At 43.7% G+C, this 19964-nt stretch overlaps 1 protein-coding gene across 1 annotated transcript in view; it reads left to right on the top strand.

The window, feature by feature from the left end:
- The first annotated feature begins 7266 nt into the window (after positions 1-7266).
- Positions 7267-19964, top strand: part of LOC131395971 (ATP-binding cassette sub-family C member 11-like) — a 38979-nt gene continuing 26281 nt past the window's right edge. The window contains exons 1-3 of the mRNA XM_058527763.1: positions 7267-7425; positions 11744-11891; positions 13328-13561. Coding sequence (XP_058383746.1) covers positions 7316-7425; positions 11744-11891; positions 13328-13561 — 492 coding nt within the window. The 5' untranslated portion in view covers positions 7267-7315. The remainder of the gene's footprint in view (positions 7426-11743; positions 11892-13327; positions 13562-19964) is intronic.

Raw genomic sequence — 19964 nt, 5'->3', positions numbered from 1 at the left:
AATCTCTTTTCCTGTTCCTTTGCCAATTCTAATCCCTTCTTCAAAGTCAACCACTATTAACAATTTGATATAAATTGTTATATAACTTGATATAACAATTTGATATATATATTACATATAATATAGTTTTGTGTATCTTCTCTTATTTCTTCCTCTTTTACATAAGTAAAAATACACTTTTTTCCCTTTCTTAATATTGTTATAGCTCTTTCCATGTTCTACCTATAGATCAAATCTAATTTTAGAGACTTCTGCATTGTTTTCCACCTTATGGATTTACTATACTTTTTCTTTCTTTTTAAAGAATTCTCCTATTGATGAGTGTTTTTGTTGTTTCTGGTTTTTGTTTTGTTTTTGCTTAAAAGAACAAACATTTATTATCTCACACAATTTCCAAGAGTCTGGGACCTGGGAGTGGCTTAGCTAGTTGGTTCTGGTTCAGAGTCACTCATGAGGTTGTAGGCAGGATGTTGGCAGGAGCTGTAGTCATCTGAAGGCTTGACTGGGGTTGGAGAATATGCTTCAAGAAGGCTCACTCACATGGCCATTGTCTGCAGGCCTCAATTCCTTCCTACACAAGCCCCTCCAAAGGGCTGCTCGTGACACAACAGCTAACTACTCTGAGAGAGAAAGCAAGGGGGAATCTGCATGTCTTTTTATGATGTAGTCTCAGAAGTGACATACCATTACTTCTACTTTATTTTATTTGTTAGACTACACTCAGAGAGTCATTAAGCCTAGCTGACTCAAAGAGAGAGGAATTAGGCTCCACCTCTTGAAGGGAGGAATATTAAAGAATTTGTGGGCACATTTTAAAACCACTGCACCCTCTAGTATATGGAGTGCTACAATAGACTCCCAGTAGATCTCTCTGACCCTAAGATTTTCTTTCTTTAATTCCAACTGGCAGAGATAAACCAAATGATCTTTTAAGAATTATCTTTTCTCATATTACTTCACAGATCAAGAATTTACAGAAGTTTCCTTTGGCTCCCAATCAGGTTCAGGCTGGTGTCTCATTTTAATGTTGCCCATAACCTTCATCTAAACTATAAAGACTAACTTATAGTATGAACTGAATCTTGTTATAAAATCTCATTTCACATTAAAACATTCTCGACTCCAGATACTACACTTTCCACAGTACACTGCAACAATCAAACTCTTTGCCTTCTATCTTTTTTTCTTTCCGTTATTGTTTTTTTTTTAATTTTTTGTTTATTGCAGTAACATTGGTTTATAACATTGTATAAATTTCAGGTGTACATCATTATACTTCTATTTCTGCATAGATCACATCATGTTCACCACCCAAATACTAATTACAACGCATCACCACACACATGTGCCGAATTATCCCTTTCACCCTCCTCCCTCCCCCCTTCCCCTCTGGTAACCACCAATCCAATCTCTGTCTCTATGTGTTTGTTTATTGTTGTTATTATCTACTACTTAATGAAGGAAATCATATGGTATTTGACCTTCTCCCTCTGACTTATTTCACTTTGCATAATACCCTCAATGTCCATCCATGTTGTCACAAATGGCTGGATTTCATTGTTTCTTATGGCTGAGTAGTATTCCATTGTGTATATATACCACATCTTCTTCATCCATTCGTCCCTTGATGGGCACTTAGGTTGCTTCCAAGTCTTGGCTATTGTGAATAACGCTGCAATGAACACAGGGGTGCATGTATCCTTGTGCATTGGTGTTTTCAAGTTCTTTGCATAAATACTCAGCAGTGGAATAGCTGGATCATATGGTAGTTCTATCCTTGATTTTTTGAGGAATCTCCATACTGTTTTCCATAGTGGCTGCACCAGTTTGCACTCCCACCAGCCGTGTATGAGAGTTCCCTTCTCTCCACATCCTCTCCAACACACGTTGTTTCCTGTCTTGTTAATTATGGCCATTCTGACGGGTGTGAGGTGATATCTCATTGTAGTTTTGATTTGCATTTCCCTGATAGTTAATGATTTTGAACATCTTTTCATATGTCTGTTGGCTATCTGTATATCTTCTTTGGAGAAATGTCTGTTCAGGTCTTTTGCCATTTTTTAATTGGGTTGGTAGTTTTTTTGTTGTTGAGATGCATGAGTTCTTTATATATTTTGGAGATTAAGCCCTTATCAGATGTATGGTTTGTAAATATCTTCTCCCAATTGTTAGGTTGTCTTTTCGTTTTGTTGATGGTTTCCTTTGCTGTGCAGAAGCTTTTTAGTTTGATGTAGTCTCATTTGTTTATTTTTTCTGTTGGTTCTCTTGCCCGGTCAGACATGGTGCTTGAAAATATGTTGCTAAGACCCATGTCGAAGAGCGTACTGCCTATGTTTTCTTCTAGAAGTGTCATAGTTTCAGGTCTTACATTCAAGTCTTTAATCCCTTTGGAGTTAATTTTTGTGTATGGTGTAAGGTAAGGGTCTACTTTCATTTTTTTTGCATGTGGCTATCCAGTTTTCCCAACACCATTTGTTGAAGAGACTTTCTTTTCTCCGTTGTATGTTCTTGGCTCCTTTGTCAAAGATTAGCTGTCCATAGATGTGTGGGTTTATTTCTGGGCTTTGCATTCTATTCCATTGATTTGTGTGTCTGTTTTTGTGCCAGTACCCTGCTGTTTTGGTTACTATAGCTTTGTAGTATATTTTGAAATCAGGGAGTGTGATACCTCCAGCTTTGTTCTTTTTTCTCAGGATTCCTTTACCTATTCGGGGTCTTTTGTTGTTCCATATAAATTTTAGGATTCTTTGTTCTATTTCTGTGAAAAATGTTGTTGGAACTTTCATCGGGATTGCATTGAATCTATAGATGGCTTTAGGAAGCATGGACATCTTAACTATGTTAATTCTTCCAATCCAAGAGCATGGAATATCTTTCCATTTCTTTGTGTCTTCTTCAATTTCTTTCAGCAATGTTTTATAGTTTTCCGTGTACAGCTCTTTCACCTCTTTGGTTAAATTTATTCCTAGGTATTTTATTCTTTTTGTTGCAATTGAAAATGGGATGGTATTCTTAATTTCTCTTTCTGCTACTTCGTTGTTAGTGTATAGAAATGCAACTGATTTTTGTATGTTGATTTTGTATCCTGCAACTTTACCATATTCGTTTATTACTTCTAAAAGTTTTCTGGTGGATTCTTTAGGGTTTTCATATATAAAATCATGTCATCTGCAAATAGTGACAGTTTCACTTCTTCCTTTCCAATTTGGATCCCTTTTATTTCTTTCTCTTGCCTGATTGCTCTGGCTAGGACTTCCAGTACTATGTTAAATAGGAGTGGTGACAATGGCATCCTTGTCTGGTTCCTGTTCTTAGAGGGATAGCTTTCAGTTTTTCACCATTGAGGATGATATTAGCTGTGGGTTTCTCATATGTGGTCTTTATTATGTTGAGGTACTTTCCTTCTATACCCATTTTATTCAGAGTTTTTATCATAAATGGATGCTGTATCTTGTCAAATGCTTTCTCTGCGTCTATTGAGATGATCATGTGATTTTTATTCTTCATTTTATTAATGTGGTGTATCACGTTGATTGATTTGCGAATGTTAAACTATCCCTGCATACCTGGAATAAATCTCACTTGATCATGTTGTATAATCTTTTTAACGAATTGTTATATGCGATTTGCTAGTATTTTGTTGAGGATTTTTGCATCGATGTTCGTCAGTGATATTGGCCTGTAATTTTCCTTTTTTGTGTTGTCCTTGTCTGGTTTTGGTATCAGGGTAATGTTGGCTTCGTAGAATGAGTGAGGGAGCTTCCCCCCCTCCTCAATTTTTTGGAAGAGTTTGAGAAGGATAGGTATTAAGTCTTCTTTGAATGTTTGGCAGAATTCACCAGGGAAGCCATCTGGTCCTGGACTTTTATTTTTGGGGAGGTTTGTGATTACCGTTTCGATCTCCTTACTGGTGATTGGTGTATTCAAATTCTCTACTTCTTCTTGATCTGGTTTTGGAAGGTTGTATGATTCTAAGAATTTATCCATTTCTTCCAGATTGTCGAATTGGTTGGCATATAGCTTTTCATAGTATTCTCTTATAATCTTTTGTATTTCTGAGGTGTCTGTTGTAATTTCTCCTCTTTCATTTCTGATTTTACTTATTTGTGCCTTCTCTCTTTTTTTCTTGGTGAGTCTAGCTAAAGGCTTGTAAATTTTTTTTTATCTTTTCAAAGAACCAGCTCTTGGTCTTATTAATTTTTTCCATTGTTTTTTGGTCTCTATTTCATTTATTTCTGCTCTGATTTTTATTATTTCCCTTCTTCTACTGATTTTGGGCTTTGTTTGTTCTTCTTTTTCCAGTTCCTTTAGGTGCATAGTTAGATTGTTTATTTGAGATTTTTCTTGTTTGTTGAGATAGGCCTGTATTGCTATAAACTTCCCTCTTAGAACCGCTTTTGCTGTATCCCATAAATTCTGGCATGTCGTATTTTCATTTTCATTTGTCTCCAGGTATTTTTTGATTTCTTCTTTGATTTCTTCGTTGACCCAGTCATTGTTCAGTAGCATTTTGTTTAATCTCCACATATTTGTGGCTTTTCTGATTTTCTTCCTATAGTTGATTTCCAGTTTCATACCGTTGTGGTCAGAAAAGATGCTTGGTATTATTTCAATCTTCTTAAATTTGTGGAGACTTGTTTTGTGGCCTAATATGTGATCAATCCTGGAGAATGTTCCATGTGCATTTGAAAAGAACGTGTATTCTTCGGTTTTTGGATGGAATGCTGTGTATATATCTACTAGGTCCATCTGTTCTAGTGTGTCATTTAAGGCCAATGTTTCCTTATTGATCTTCTGTTTGGATGATCTATCTGTTGGTGTAAGTGGAGTGTTAAAGTCCCCTACTATTATTGTGTTACTGTCTATTTCTGTTTTTATGTCTGTTAATAATTGCTTAATATATTTAGGTGCACCTACATTGGGTGCGTAGATATTTATAAGTGTTATATCCTCTTGTTGGATTGTTCCCTTGATCATTATGTAATGCCCTTCTTTGTCTCTTTTTACAGTTTTTGTTTTAAAATCTATTTTGTCTGATATGAGTACTGCTACCCCAGCTTTCTTTTCATTGCCATTTGCATGGAGTATCTTTTTCCATCCCATCACTTTCAGTTTGTGAGTGTCTTTAGGTATGAAGTGTGTCTCATGTATGCGGCATATATATGGGTCTTGTTTTTTTATCCAATCAGCCACCCTATGCCTTTTAATTGGAGCATTTAGTCCATTGACGTTTAAAGTAGCTATTGATAAGTATGTACTGACTGCCATTTTTTAACTTTTTTTTCTCAGTGTTTTAGTAGTCCTGCTCTGTTCCTTTCTTCTTCTATACAGAATTGATGGTCTCTTTAGTTTGACCTCTTTCTGAAAGCTCTACTCTTTAACTCCCCTCCTCCCTCCTTTTACATTTTTGATATCATATCTAACCTCTTTTTTTGTGCATTTGTATCCATTACCCTCTTATCATGGAAATAGATAATTTTTCCTATTTGTGGTCTTCTCTTTTCCCCTTAAATCAGTCCCTTTAACATTTCTTGTAGCACTGGTTTCTTGGTTACAAACTCCTTTAATTTTTGCTTGTCTGGGAAATTTTTGATCTCTCCTTCCGTTTTGAACGATAATCTTGCTGGGTAGAGTATTCTTGGCTGTAAGTTTTTTCCTTTTAGCACTTTAAATATATCATGCCGTTTTCTTCTAGCCTGTAAGGTTTCTGCTAAGAAGTCAGCTGATAGCCTTATGGGGTTTCCTTTGTATGTAACTTGACTTTCTCTTGTGGCTTTTAGGATTCTCTCTTTATCTTTAATTCTGGACATTTTGATTATGATGTGTCTTGGTGTGGGCCTCTTTGGGTTTATCTTGTTTGGGGATCTCTGTGCTTCCTGTACCTGGATGTCTGTTTCCTTCCTTAGGTTAAGGAAGTTTTCATCTATTATTTCTTGAAATAGATTCTCTGCCCCTTTATCTTGCTCTTCTCCTTCCGGGACACCTATAACACGGATGTTAGTGTGCTTGATGTTGTCCCAGAGGTCCCTTAGACTGTCTTTACTCTTTTTAATTCTTTTCTCTTTTACCTGTTCAGCTTGGGTAATTTCTTCTAGTCTTTCCAGCTCACAGATCCATTCTTCTGTATCCTCTACTCTGCTTTTGAGTCCGTCTAGTGAATTTTTCATTTCCAGTATTGTATTTTTCATTTCTGATTGGTTCTTTTTATATCTTCCATTTCTTTGTTGACATTCTCACTGAGTTCATCTATTCTTCTCCCCACATCAGTGAGCATCCTTAACACTCTTTGTTTGAACTCTTTGTCAGGTAGGTTGCTCATTTCTGTTTCACTTAGTTCCTTGTCTGGGGTTTTGTCCTATTCCCTTACTTGGAATGTATTCCTTTGCCTCCTCATTTTGCCTCTTTTTCCCTGCGCTTATGTCTACATATTAAGTAGGTCAGCTACATCTCCTGCTCTTGGACAGGTGACCTTATGTAAGTGATGGCTTAGGAGGCCTGCAGTGTGCTTCCCTCAGTTCTCAATGTTCCAGGGGTGACCCCTGTGTGGGCTACATGTGTCCTTCTGTTGTGGCCTGTTTGCTCTCCCTGTAGGTGCCCAGGGAGGCTGAGTTATGCTCCTGGCCAGCTGTTGTAATGCTCAGCTGCTTGTAGTTGTTGTGGGCCCTTCAGTCTCTTTATCAGGTGTGGGGAGCCCCAGCACAGTTGGCTGCAAGTTCTAATACCACATTTGTGTTGCAGTATTTCTTTTAAGTGAGTAGGCCCCCAGCGTGGTAGGTTGTTAGGCTCAGGGCCTTTCAATTGCTATAAGCCTCCAGCCTTTAGGTCTCTTGTCAGCTCTCTGAGGATTGCAGCTGGGTGGGGCTGGCCTCAGGCATGGGAGCACCCAATTGTTACAGGCTTTGGAAGGTGGGGTAAACCCCCTATGTGGGTCTTTGAGAAGCACAAGTCTTCTGCAGCTGTCAAGTCCTGCCGCCCACAGGTCCTCACACACAGTCAACACAGTCCTGCCCCGTGTGCGCGCCCCGACCTCCCGAAGCAGACCCAGTCTCTCCACAGCGGGAGCCCCGCACACTCCGCCACCGCCCCACACTCTCCACCCACTCCTTGTGCACACCCTGCCACACTGAATTCGGCTCAGTTGCCAGGCTGCAGAGAATCCAGTCACCAATATATGCAGGCCCACAAGTTGCCTGAGGTCTTGTTGTTGGATGGGGCCAGTCTCTAGGGTGGGCTGCCCACCCTGGCAGAGCTGGATTAAATCGGTGGTCTAGTGGGTGGGGCAGACCTGGGCTAGCAGGCCCCAGGGAGAACTCCAATGGTGTCTGTGTCAGCACGCCCACACCAGGCCACAACAATGGCCACCACCAATGTCCCAGTTCCTGGAGAGATCTCACCTCTCACCGAGATGCACTCAGGGCCTGTCAGGTGAGTCTCTTTTCACCAAAGCACTTTGCACCTTTCTTTCTGCTGATTTTAGGTTGCTTTCTGAAATGGGTGAGTTTGTGCATGGGCCCTTTAAGAGCCGGTTTTAATTTCTTTGTGAACCAGCTTTTCTGGGGGTATTCCCCAATGTTTTAGTAACAGGCAAAGTCACATATTATGCCACTCGTCTCGATTGTGCTGGGTCCACAAAATGCCCACAGTGGGGGCCCTCCCTGGCTCATGGCCCCGCACCTCCAGGGAGGCTGTGTACCTTTGGGCTGCTCCCTGGCGGGCGTGAGGCGCTGTGGCTTGTGAAGGCAGCGTTTTTCCTCTCCAGAAGGGAGTTTCTGCCTCTTCTACCTCAGTTAGGATTGTCCGTTGTTGCAGGAGTTCCTCTTATCCAGTTTTCAATTCTGTATCAGGGATAATTTTTCCACGAGTAGTTGTAAATTGAGTGTGTCCGCGGGAGGAGGTGAGTTCAGAGTCTGCCTATGCCTCCATCTTGACCTAAAAAACTGTTTCTGGTTTTTAACTATCACAAATAATAGAGTCATGAAAAAAATACATTTTCGTACATCCAGACGACCACACTACGGCTCTTACATAGTTATGATTCATCCCTTCAAAGTCTTGCCCTTGACTTATTTTCCATCTCTAGAGCCTAGATCACAGGCGTGACCACATGGCCTGGGACTTCTCTCCTAGGTTTCCTGACCCTCAGCCCCTGGATGATGCTGGCCTGTTCTCCTACCTCATGTTGTCATGGCTCACCCCACTCATGATCTGAGGTTTACAGAAACGCTTAGACAAGAACACCATCCCCCAGCTGTCAGTGCATGATGCCTCAGCCAAAAATGCCAAAAGATAAAGTCATGTTGGGCAAGCCCCTGGGTTGGTTAAAGACCATGTCTTGGGGTGACGGTGAGCAGAGATGCTTGAGACTAGTATGTGGGGTCCATCCTCTGACAACGAGAGAATATTGGTTCTTCCTTTGTAGCAAGACGCTTCACTCTAGTCTGGAGGTTCTCAACCTGGGGTTCATGAATCTCCTGAAATGGTTTACATATTTTATACATATACACTGGAAATCGTTTCCTGGAGGAAGAATTCACCTGTTTTATCAGATTTGCCCAAGGGCCCAGGGACAGCCCCCCCCCAACCAAGAACATTAGAAATTACTGTTTCTAATCTCTTTTGCTTTTTCTTCTGGATCAGCCATTTATCTGTGTCACTGATCATTAAATTTTGGGTTAGTGGCCCCGTCACTTAATCCTTGAGCCACCACTAGCTAGTTGTGTGATTACATTTCCTGTATCACCCACCTCACAAGAGAATATGAGGGTCAAATGAGGAAAAGGTGAAAAGTGACTTGAACGTCCTGTACTCATGATCCTACCTCTAGCTACTCCTTGAGAGACACCAGGTGTAGAGTGGCATTTTCCAAATGTGTTCCAGGAAATGGTTGTCCCATAAGACCCTCCCTGAAAAGAGCATTCAGTAGTAAGGGGAGTTCGTGAAGCGTTGCAAACTATAGCTAGGCCTCAGAGATTTACAAACTAAATTAGTGTATTTAAGGCACTGAGAAAACAAAAGCTGTTTAACCCTTTGCTTCTCAGACTTGTTCATTAAAAAAAAAGGGTTCCAGGGAGCACCTCTTGGCTAATGCCAGATTTTGGTCAGAATCTCGCCTCTTAGCAGCTATGATGTCAGACAAGTTACTTACCTTTTCAGGGCCTTGTGTCTTCATGTATAAAATGGGAGAGCATAAAATTCACCTCATGGTCCTTCCTAGGATTGTTGCAAGAATCAAAAGGTGATAAATTCAGTTTAAAGCACCTGGAAGAAAGCCCGATGCATGACAGGCAACCAGTTAACTGTTAGTTGGCTTGTCCATCCCTAACCATTGTGAGTACAACATCTCCTGATGTACTTCCATTCACCTCCAGCTCACTGGTGCTCCTTTTTTGATTCTATAACTCACCGTGTCTGTCCACCAACACCTTTGTGGTCACTCCATTTTTGGATGATTATTTGAAAAAATGTTTATCCATGCATTCACACCTTTGAGGGTTTCTTTCTGTATGTCCACCATTTAACAGGCAGAGTTCTAGGGTGCGTTGTCCCTAATCCTTCAGAAGAGCTGCTTTGGCTTCTGTAAGGATTTGCTGACAAACTGCCAACCATCATCATCACCACCATTGTTAGCAGCAGCAGCAGCATCACAATCATCACTACCATCATCTTCATCATCATTACCCTCATAATTCCTCACATTTTTTATTGTTCTACAAAAAACAGAGCATTTCCCCATCCATTATCTCCTGTGACCATCATGATAGGGTTATGAAATAAACAGGGCGGATATTATTTCCCCATTTTACAAATGAAGAAACCGAGGACTAAGAGAAGTGAAATAATGTTCCCTGAGTCATATAGTTAACGAATGGAGGAGGAAAAATTTGAAACTAAGTCTTTTGAATCTGACTCTGGTAATCATGGCCAGAAATGGACAGAGTTACTAGGAGAGCCGTGGGCAGGCTATGGAACACTTGGATTTGTTTAGTCAAGGGAGAGCCAACTCTGGAGCTTGTTGTCTCTGTGGACTGTGTTATGTGGGGGTAGGGCAGGAATGAGGAGAGGTGGCCCCACAGTTTGGCCTGAGTCACATCGTTCATAGGCAATAAAATCCTCTAACATATACAGGTGTCATGAGGACATTCTGCTTTGCTTAGCTGGGACACAGACCCCCCGATTGTCTGGTCCACATTGGTGGGCACTGGATGGAGTAGTTGTTTTATAACTCAGCAAGGAAGAAGAAGCTCAACTAACTCAACTAACTGTATGTCAGGATAACAAAATAGTTGATGAGAGAAACTTATTTTTTATAGAAAAATTCAAGCTACTAAATACAGAAGCAATGATAGAATTAGAAAAAATCACCATTTGCCAAGCCTAATGGAAGTGGATCTAAGCAATGATCATCGATGTGGGGAACTTGGCAATGAATGATTCAGGCTGACACACCTTAACCCACCGATCCACCTCAGCATTACTAAAAGTGGAATCAGACATTGTGTGTCTTGTGATATGATGCAAAAGGAAGTGCACTACATCACCTGTTAAATTTTTTTTACCTATTAAATATTTTTGCCAACTGACTTGAATTCTGAATTTCATTCAGCGTCTAGGTCTAACTAGAGTTTAATAGGAAATACAGAGGATAGAAGATGTTAGACGACACCACAGGGATGCAGTCAGACAAATCCAGATTATGGGGAATTCTCCAGGATAAATAACTCAATTTCTTTAAGAAGTAAATGGCAGAAAATGCAGAGGAGGGGAAACTGTTACGGATTAAAATGAGACACGAGAAGCCTATCAGATCTGTCTTTTAAAGTAATGTGTGGACCCTATTTGGATCTTGATTTAGGCAAAGCAACTGTAAAAACATACTTTTAAAATAATTAGAGAAATCTGAATACAGGCTGGATATTAAATACCATTAATGACTTACTGTCACTATATTATTAATGTGTAACTATTAATATTTATTAATGATAGTTTTTAATAAAGATTATTATGATTACTATAGTTTTTATAGAAAATACCTTATCTTGAAGAGATACATGCTGAAGCATTTATACATGAAATGATACGTCTGGGGTTTGCTTGAAATTATTGTTAATGCCATCGAGTCAATTCCGACTCCTAGTGACCATGTGTACGGCAGAGTGGGACCCTACTTGGTGTTTTTGAGCCATCCTCTCACCTTCCAGCGCTATATCAGGCAATGCTCTGCTACTATTCATAGGATTTTCATGGCATATTTTTTCAGAAGTGGTGGCCAGGTCCTTTTTCCTAGTCTGTCTAGTCTGGAAGCTCCGCTGAAACCTGTCCACCATGGGTGACCTTCCTGGCATTTGAAATACGAGTGGTACAGCTTTCAGCACCACAGCAACACACAGCCACTACAGTATGACAACCCACAGACGGGTGGCGTGGTGGCCTGACCAGGAAATGAACCGAGGCCACGACAGTGAGAATACTGAATCCTAACCACTAGACCACCAGGGCTAGCTTTGCTTGAAATACTCCAGCAAAAGAAAACAAGAAGAGGGGAGGAGAGACAAAACAAAAATGTCAAATGTTGATCATTCTTGCAGCTGGGGAATGGGTATTTGGGGATATTCCCTATATTGTTCTCTCTACTTTTGTTATGTTTGAAAATTCCTGTCACAAACCTCCTAGACTAGCAAGCCCTGGGACATTTGGGTGATACATGCGGAGAGATTTCACTTGGCTCAATTTTCCTCTTTCCAAGGCTTCCCCTCCTTTGGGAAGAAGAAGTCTCCAGGCGTGGGATTGAGAAAGCTTCAGTGCTTCGAGTGATGCTGAGATTCCAAAGAACAAGGATTATTTTCAATGTGATTCTGGGCTGCTGCCTCTGTGTTACAAGTGTGCTGGCTCCCGTAAGTGGCAGGCTTGGTGAGGTTTGGGGGACTCCACGCTTTAGGGATTAGCATGTTCAAGTCCATGCCAGGAATTGCTCAGAAAATGAAGACCATTTTGGGACATTAGAGCTAGGAATGGGAGTGTGAGTTCTGCAGCCACTGCCTGGGTTCATACCTTGGCCCTGCTGCTTAATTGCTGGGTGACTTTGGGCAATTTGTTCACCTCCTTTGTGCCTTAGTTTTGTCAAGGAACCCCCTGACACTCTCGGCAGTAGACCTCATAGAACAGTCATGTGTAAAATGGAGAGCATGACGCTACCTGCCTCAGAGGGTGACACTAAATGAGATCAGTATATAAAGCCCTTAGAGCTGGGCCTGGCTCAGTACATGCTAGCTGCTTTCAGCAATGGCGGAGCAGCTCTGGAAATGTGGGGACAGGAACTAATGGTATCCTCTGTGGACCATAGTTGGGATGAATTGGCTCTGACTATTTCCTGTCCTCCAGCTCCTCAGCCCAAGACTCTTGATTGCGGAGAGGGAGTCTGCTTGCCCCGGCTGGAGTCACATGCTCACCAGATGGCCAGCAGAGGGTGGGCCACTTTTGTTGACAATTCAGCCTAGACTGCATGCAGTGGGGCAGGTGACAGTCTCCCCAGGGGAAAACCAAGGTGCTGTTACCAGCTAAGGGAGAACAGATGCGGGTCAGGAAGAAACAACAGCTGATGACACCACGGAGACAAGTTCCCTGGGTGACCGTTAGTGTGCTGGATATTCTCCATTTGCCCCTCCAGTCCACTCCCTGCCATTGTCCACCCTGCCCTGTGCCCCTGTGTGTGGCCTGTGTGGATCACATTAATGGGGTCCCCCTGCCCTGTGGCTTCTGGTTGGGTTGGACCAGTGGGAGACACCAACAGGAGACTGGAGGGAAGGAGCAAGTGAGGGCAGGGTGTAATCCTCTGGCACCTCCCTCCCTGTCACTGGAGGTCAGTGAGCAGACTCCTGTGAGGAGCCCTGTCTGTATGACTCTCTCCCTTTGGGTTCCAGTAACCTCACCCTCCCATCTCCCCTTAGGTCTGGGGAGGGAACAGTTCCCTGCTGTCACTAGCTCCATGGTGCTCCACCATCCCTGGTTGGATTTCCTAACTCTGCCCACACCTTGTAAATAGTCACTTTATTAACTCCTGAAATGCCCCATGCGTGTGTGTCTTCTGGTTCCTGTCAGGACCAGCCACGAGGTGGCGGAGCTGGGATTCAGATCTGGGTCAGTGTGACCTCTGAGTCCCCTCCAACTGGACTGTGTCCTTCCTGAAGGCAGGATTGTGCTTGAGTCAGTTTTGACCATTCAACAAGCCCCCGACATTGACCTGAGGACCTCCCACAGCCCACGTTTGAGATTTGTTGCCTGAAAGAAGGACTGGGAGGCCTGAATGATCCAAACTCCTGCTTCCTTTTAGATGCTGCTTACACCAAAGATCCTGGAATATTCCGAAGAGCAGTCAGGGAACATTGGCTATGGAGTGGGACTCTGCTTTGCCCTGTTTCTCACCGAGTGTCTGAAGTCTGTGAGTCTGTGCTCATGTTGGGTCTTCAACCAGCACACAGGCGTCAGGTTTCGTACAGCCATTTTCTCCTTTGCCTTCGAGAAGCTAATGCAATTTAAGTCTCTAACACACATCACCACGGGAGAGGTGAGTGACTGGGACTGCCCACCGAGACCATCCTTCCCTGCTGCTCCTCCAGACATCACTGTCCTGGGGCCAAGGGAGGGAGAAAAGGGAGTTAGGAGAGGAGGAAGACAGAGGAAGGCAGCAGTTCCCAGGATGAGTGTTGATAAACATCAGCAGTTGCCTCTGGGGTCATAAAAGCAGGTCAGCAAGAACCCAGCGAGATGCCACTTTCATTCTGAGGACATTGAGAGTATTTAGCCATTCACTCAACAAACAGTAACACTGCCTACTCTGAGCCAGGCCCTGTTCTAGGCCCTGGGATAGGGCAGTGAACACAAAGACACAAATTCCGAGTAGAAGCACATTGGAAAGTGCAGCCCCTCAGTCAGCCTGGGGAGGAGGGTATGAGGACTTGATGGCTCAGGGAAACCTTCTAGGGAAAGCAATCACAGAGAACCACTCTGAGTGTTAATTTTCTTCTCTGCAAAAGAGGAGTTCTTAGAGCTGCCTGGTGATTGTTGTTGATGTGTCAGTTCCTGCTCTCCCTACAACATAACACACACAAACAGTTGACTGACATTGGAGGAAGATTCTCCAACTTATCACCCATAGCCACAGGGGTACTGGAATTTTATATATGTAATTTCAACTTCCCTATTTTTCTGTGGCTTAGCAGTTGCCTTGAGGAGCATGGATTTCCTTTGTACTGAAACAGGCATTTTAGTTTTTGGAAGAGGCAGCACTGCTTTGTCTCCTTACCCTCAAGCCAAACTCCTTCGTGATCTGGCATCAGGAACTTTCTGCCTCCTCTCTTCCCATATCCCCTCCTCTAGCCCTGGGTTGGTTTCCTCCCCTCCAGCCAGGCTGGGCTAACGTCAAGTCCTCCAACACACCAGGCATGTCCACCTCCTGACAACGTTTCTCATGTCACCCCCACCCCTGCCCTTTGAAAATCCCACTCATCCTTCAAGGCCCAGTTTAGATGTCCTCTCCTTCCTGACAGTACCTCTAACCCCACCCTCCACCCCTACTCCACACCAAGCACAAATCTGGCTGCTTCCCTCCTCTGCACCCCCTTCAAAAACAAGAACCATTTCAGATTCACCACTCTGTCCCTCAAAAGGCACAGCATCCAACTTATGCAGGACAGTTTTCCACAAAATGCCTGCTGAATTAACCATTGCCACCGAGTGGATGCTTTCTCTAACCTCGAGTGCTAACACACATTAGATATTTATTGTTATCATCATTACTGTTATTCTTCACCATTTATTTAGTTCTGTGACCTTAGACAAATTGTTCAGCCCCCTGAAGCTGTGGAATAATAATAGGACCCACCTTCTGGGGTGGTTGTCTCATAGGATGAAATGAGTTAGTATGCATGCAGTGTGTAGACAGTGGGCGTGACTCACAAGTATTAAACTGTATTATTAATTTCTGTTAGGCCTCGAATACGGAGGATGCACTTGGCTGAAGTGAAAGGGTCCAGGGCAGCCCTTCTGTTTATCTCAGGAACGTCAGCATAGTGATTACAAACTTCCTGTAAGCCAGACATTGTCCCTAGTGCTTTACTTAGTTAGCTCAGTCAGTCCTCTGACAACCCTCTGAGGTCGTAGTTTCTCTTAATTGTTCCCATTGTCACAGTGGTGGAAATCAAGGCACAGAAAGAGTAGGAATCCTGTAGAAAGTCACGTGGTTGGTAAGCAGGAGAGCCTGACTGCAGAGTCCAGGCCCTTACCTGCCTCGCGAAGGAGACCTTCTGCACTGAGGCCTGCCCTGGTGCCTTTTCTGGACGCCTCTGTTCTGAGCACCTGCTGTATGCAAGGCCCAATTTCCCAAACCCCTTCACAGAAGCATAAGACAAGGTGGCCCCTTTGGAAGTGGAGATGGAAGTAGCTGCTCGCGTGAGGATTTCGAGGGTATTGCTTCCATAAATTTTATTTTAAAACTAAGTTCAGAAACACCTGAATACGCTCCGCTCCTTTGGAGACAAAATAAAATAGTCTAGATGACTCCCTTGACCTTTTCTTACGACTTTCCTTATGCCTGGAGGAAACCACCATTGTCAGTTTGGCTTGTGTCCTTCCAGGCTTTGTAAGGTATATTTGTTGCACATGTGAGTTACCCGTAGACAACATATTGTATTTGGTGTGTGTGTTTTTACATAAATGATACTGCGTTTTGCATAGTGTTCTCCAATTTGGTTTTACCAATAGAAACTGCATAATATAGACTTTTTGGGTGAGTTCTTACATCAATGGTACTACATCGTTTATGTAGCTTTGTTGCTTTTTCTCCCTCCTCGCTATGTCTCAGCTCCATGTCAGCCCCCAGACATCCTCCTCATCCTTCTCCATGATGCTTCCTCATCATTATGGCACTTTCTTTTTTCCCCCATTTGAGTTGAGATATGATTGACACACAAGATTGTGTTAGTCCAATATACATGATGATCTGGTATATGTACATACAGCAAAATGACCACAGTAAGTTAACATCCATCACCTCAGATAGTTACAACTGTTTTTCTTGTGATGAGGACTTTTAAGGTCTGCTCTCTTAGTAGAATGAATAGAAGAGAATAGAATTAAATGGCGTACAATAGAATAGAAGACTACATGCCACTCTCTGGACTCTGGATGTTGGTAGTAGCAGCAATAATATAGTAAAACAGAACTTTTATTGAGCACAGTCTACATGTGCAGATACTGTACAACTCATGGCCAATCTCACACCAACCATACACAGTAGGTATGATGATTTCAGCTTTTCAGGTGGAGAAGCGGAGGCTCAGAGTGGCAAAGTGACTTGTCCAAGGTCACACAGCTAGTTAGAGGAGAGGTGTGCACCTAGTGTGTCTGTCTCTGCTGTACCACCCTGCCTTTCAAGCCCTCCTGCAAGGAGAAGGCATGGTGAGGCCACATGCCACGTGCATGTGTGGCTCCTTCCGGGCACCTGGAGAGCTGGCCTGTGCCCACGGGCTTGCTGTCTTGCAGGCCATCAACTTCTCCACCAGCGACATAAACTACCTGTTAGAAGGGATGTACTACGGCCCCCTGATCTTGCTCATCTCTTTGTCACTGATTGCTTGCAGTGTCACCTCCTCTCTCATTCTTGGACCCACTGCACTCATTGCCACTGTTTGCTATCTCCTGATCTTACCGCTGGATGTAACGTCTTTCTTTGCTGCCTGTTTGATGCTGGCCGTCCCCCAGAACTCCCGGGGCTCTGGCATCTGGGTACTTCTGAGTGGGAGGGGTGAAGCATTGACTGTTCGTTCCATTGTGGTTGAGATTCAGCCTCAGTTCCTAGCTCCAAGGCTTCTCTGGATACGACGTTGGCTGAGTACATAAGAGGTGACTCTGACTGATGTGCGAGGTCCGCCTTGTAGGCTTCTGTGAGGGAGTATCTGCTTCACAGACTTCCCTCAGAAGGGATCCTCTGTGGGAGGGTTTTGCTGCTTCTCTTCTGCCCAGACAGGGCTGATGTAATACTGCAGACAGCGTTTAACATCTGGCTGAGCACAGGATAATGGGGGAAGGGAAGCAAATTGGCTGCCAGAGATTCAGCTGAAATCAATTGGGCAAAATAGGAAGGGACTCTTGGGTTAAGTGTGCTCGGAATTATTGCGTGTTTTCCTCCCTCAGCACGGGTACTGTGATCAAAAGGTGATTGTAGTAGTTAGAGTGTTTGGGATTCCCAAAGGCAGAGGAGTCACAGTCCCAGCCTGGCTTGGGACCCAGGAGAGAGGGGCCTCCAGGCTGTGGGCGGCAGGTGTCCAACCCGATGGCACTCCTTGGACAGCAGCTGTGGGAGGGAGAGTCATCTAGAGGTGCAGGGGAGGTGGGATGTATAGTGAAAACCCCAAAGATTCTGATATACTCCTGAGGTTGAGAATCCTAAATTGAAGAGTTTCTCTGGTCCCAAAATAGGGCCCTGAAAATGCACTTTAAATAAAGATATAGCTTCCTCTGGTCTTTGCCTTTGTGGTCTGACACTGGCCCTGAGAAGCAGCAGCTGATTTCAGGGTGAGGAATCCCAATTCTTTGAGGAGAATAGGTCAGGGTGCTGTGCTTGCAGAGGTTGGAATCCAGCCTGGGAGGGCAGAAGATGGCACCCGGAGCAAGAGGGGGAGCATTTGAGAGTCTGCAGCCAGGGACTCGTGTGCTTGGCCCAGGCACATGTCAGAGGACCACCCCCGAGGTTTGAGGATGGCAGTGGGGGCTGTGTACCGAACACTGTCAGTGGGACTCTCAGGTCACACTGCACTCACAAGATGCAGGGTTAGACCGAACCATTCCTGGACCATTGGAGTCTATCTCGAGATAAAGCTGGAAGAAGATAGGGATGGAGATGGCGTGTGGATTGGAATGTCCCATTCTGGGATCCTCAGGGCCAAAGGTGGTTTGCCACAGTGAGGGAAGGTCTCCAGGAGGGAGTGAGGCATGGAATAGGCTTGAAGCCTAGGGAGATTTTGAATGTTAGAAAAGAAAAGTGCATCTAAGGCAAAGAAGAATAAATATGACCTTAGCAGCAGTGCTAGGACCAAGCTATGTCCTTAGCAGACAGAGCTCTCTCACGTGTGTTTTCTGTGCTTCACAAACTTTCCTCCTGTACCAACGTTAAGATTTTGGGCACTATGCCAACGGGGAAACTGAGCCTGTGGTGGGGGGAGACCTGCCCCCCAGTTACAGAATTCCCAGTGGCTAAGCTACAACAGGAACCAGGACTTCAGACATGAAGACCTGAAGATGGATGCCCTTTTCTCCAATTTTTCCAGTCTTCCCAGTGCCAGCTTGGCCTCTGCCAAATGAAGCACCTGCTTGTGGGAAGCTGCAGGGTCTGGCTCTGTGGCTTGATGGGGGCCTCAGGGAGTGAGAGAGCAGGACAGAGCTGTGACCCTCACTGCCTCCTTCCCTCCTCATCCAGGCCTTCACCATGGTGGCCATGTTGAATCCCATGTGGCTGCCGATGTTGTTTGTGCCTTACACAGTCACAGGCCTCACAAATTCCAAGACTGCAGCAGAGAGGTTCAAGGTGAGTGTTCAGACGACTGGCTGCTTGGCACTCTGCTTGGCTGCTCCTTTGCCTCAGCCCCCATGGTGTCCCTCTTGAACGTGACCCCTGGCCAATGCAGTGTCTAGACTAGGTGGAGAGGGATTGGCTAATTCAGTGACCTCCTCTTCTCAGGCTGGTGTGGGGGCTGTGAATGTTACCCCTCAAGGGGGCTCGCCTCCTAGTGAGTTAAATAAGACTCTATATCAGTGGAAGTTGTCTCACAAAGTAAAGTGTATTTGAAGCAAATAGGAGGCCATGAGGAATCATTTCCAAAGTCATGGTGTCCCAGAACAAAGGGAAGCAGGAAATTTTATTTTGGTTGGGGAATGCATTTTCAAAAGGGAGAGGCAGGTACACTGCAGATTATGGTAATGAGGCTTAGTCTCCTCTTGAAGAGATCTTCCCATTAAAAATAAGGCAAAGTCCTGGGCGTAGCTCTTGTAGGGAGTCTTGGTTAGCTTCAGGGTGGTTGCTGGTTGTGTCTCCTTGACATAAAAAAAACAACCTGGAAAAACAGTTAAATGCTTCCAAACCCACCCTTGCGTTCCTCGGGGCACTAGTTGGTGACAAATCCCCCCTCTAGTTTTATCCTGTTCCTCATTCTTGAGGGGCACAGGTCCAAAGTCCATCTTCTGTAACTGCTTCCTGCTGAACATGGCTGTTGTCAAAAGGACCAGTAGAGGAGCAGAATTTACAGCTAATCTTATATGTTTGCAGGTCACCAGAGGCATAGCCCCAAATTGTTCGTAAGGTTAGGCCTATATAGTGGAAGCAAGCAATCAGGTATTTAATAAGAAGCATTTCTATGGAAACAAAAGAAAAATAAGGTTAGTGGTTGCAGCAAGTTATAAACCAGTTTCTGAGTTCAGAGGACAGCCAGGTCAAAATCAAAGCATCTCTTGTAGCTCCCCTTTGAGTGGCTTACACAGCAACAGGCATGCTATCGTGGTGATCACTCTTAAGTTTATATCAAGTTGTTCTGCTTCAGTTTGCAGGGCTTCAGGAGAAAGTGCAGGTTCAGTTCTCAATGATTCCAAATGAAACTGATGCGAAAGGGGAAAACGTTAGTTTGGAGATTTGTAGCCAGATATTTCAGGAGACTAGAAGAATTCAGGATCCAGTCCAGTTAACAGATACAAAACCAAAACCTCAAAGACAATTAACAGAACTGGGATCTAATATCCACACATGTGTACTATAGTTTCCACTAAAATAATCTTTCTCTCTAAAATCACCCTCATTTTTATCAAAGATAGCCAAATGAAGACTAACTAGTTTGTAAAATAAGTTTAGTTTCAATAAATTTGGCCCAATTATTTACATACGTACATCAAGAATAGCAATTGATCCTACAGGCTCTTTTATA

Source organism: Diceros bicornis, chromosome 32 (genome assembly GCF_020826845.1).
Source record: "Diceros bicornis minor isolate mBicDic1 chromosome 32, mDicBic1.mat.cur, whole genome shotgun sequence".
Lineage (NCBI taxonomy): Eukaryota > Metazoa > Chordata > Mammalia > Perissodactyla > Rhinocerotidae > Diceros > Diceros bicornis.
This window is presented reverse-complemented; position numbering and strand designations above follow the sequence as displayed.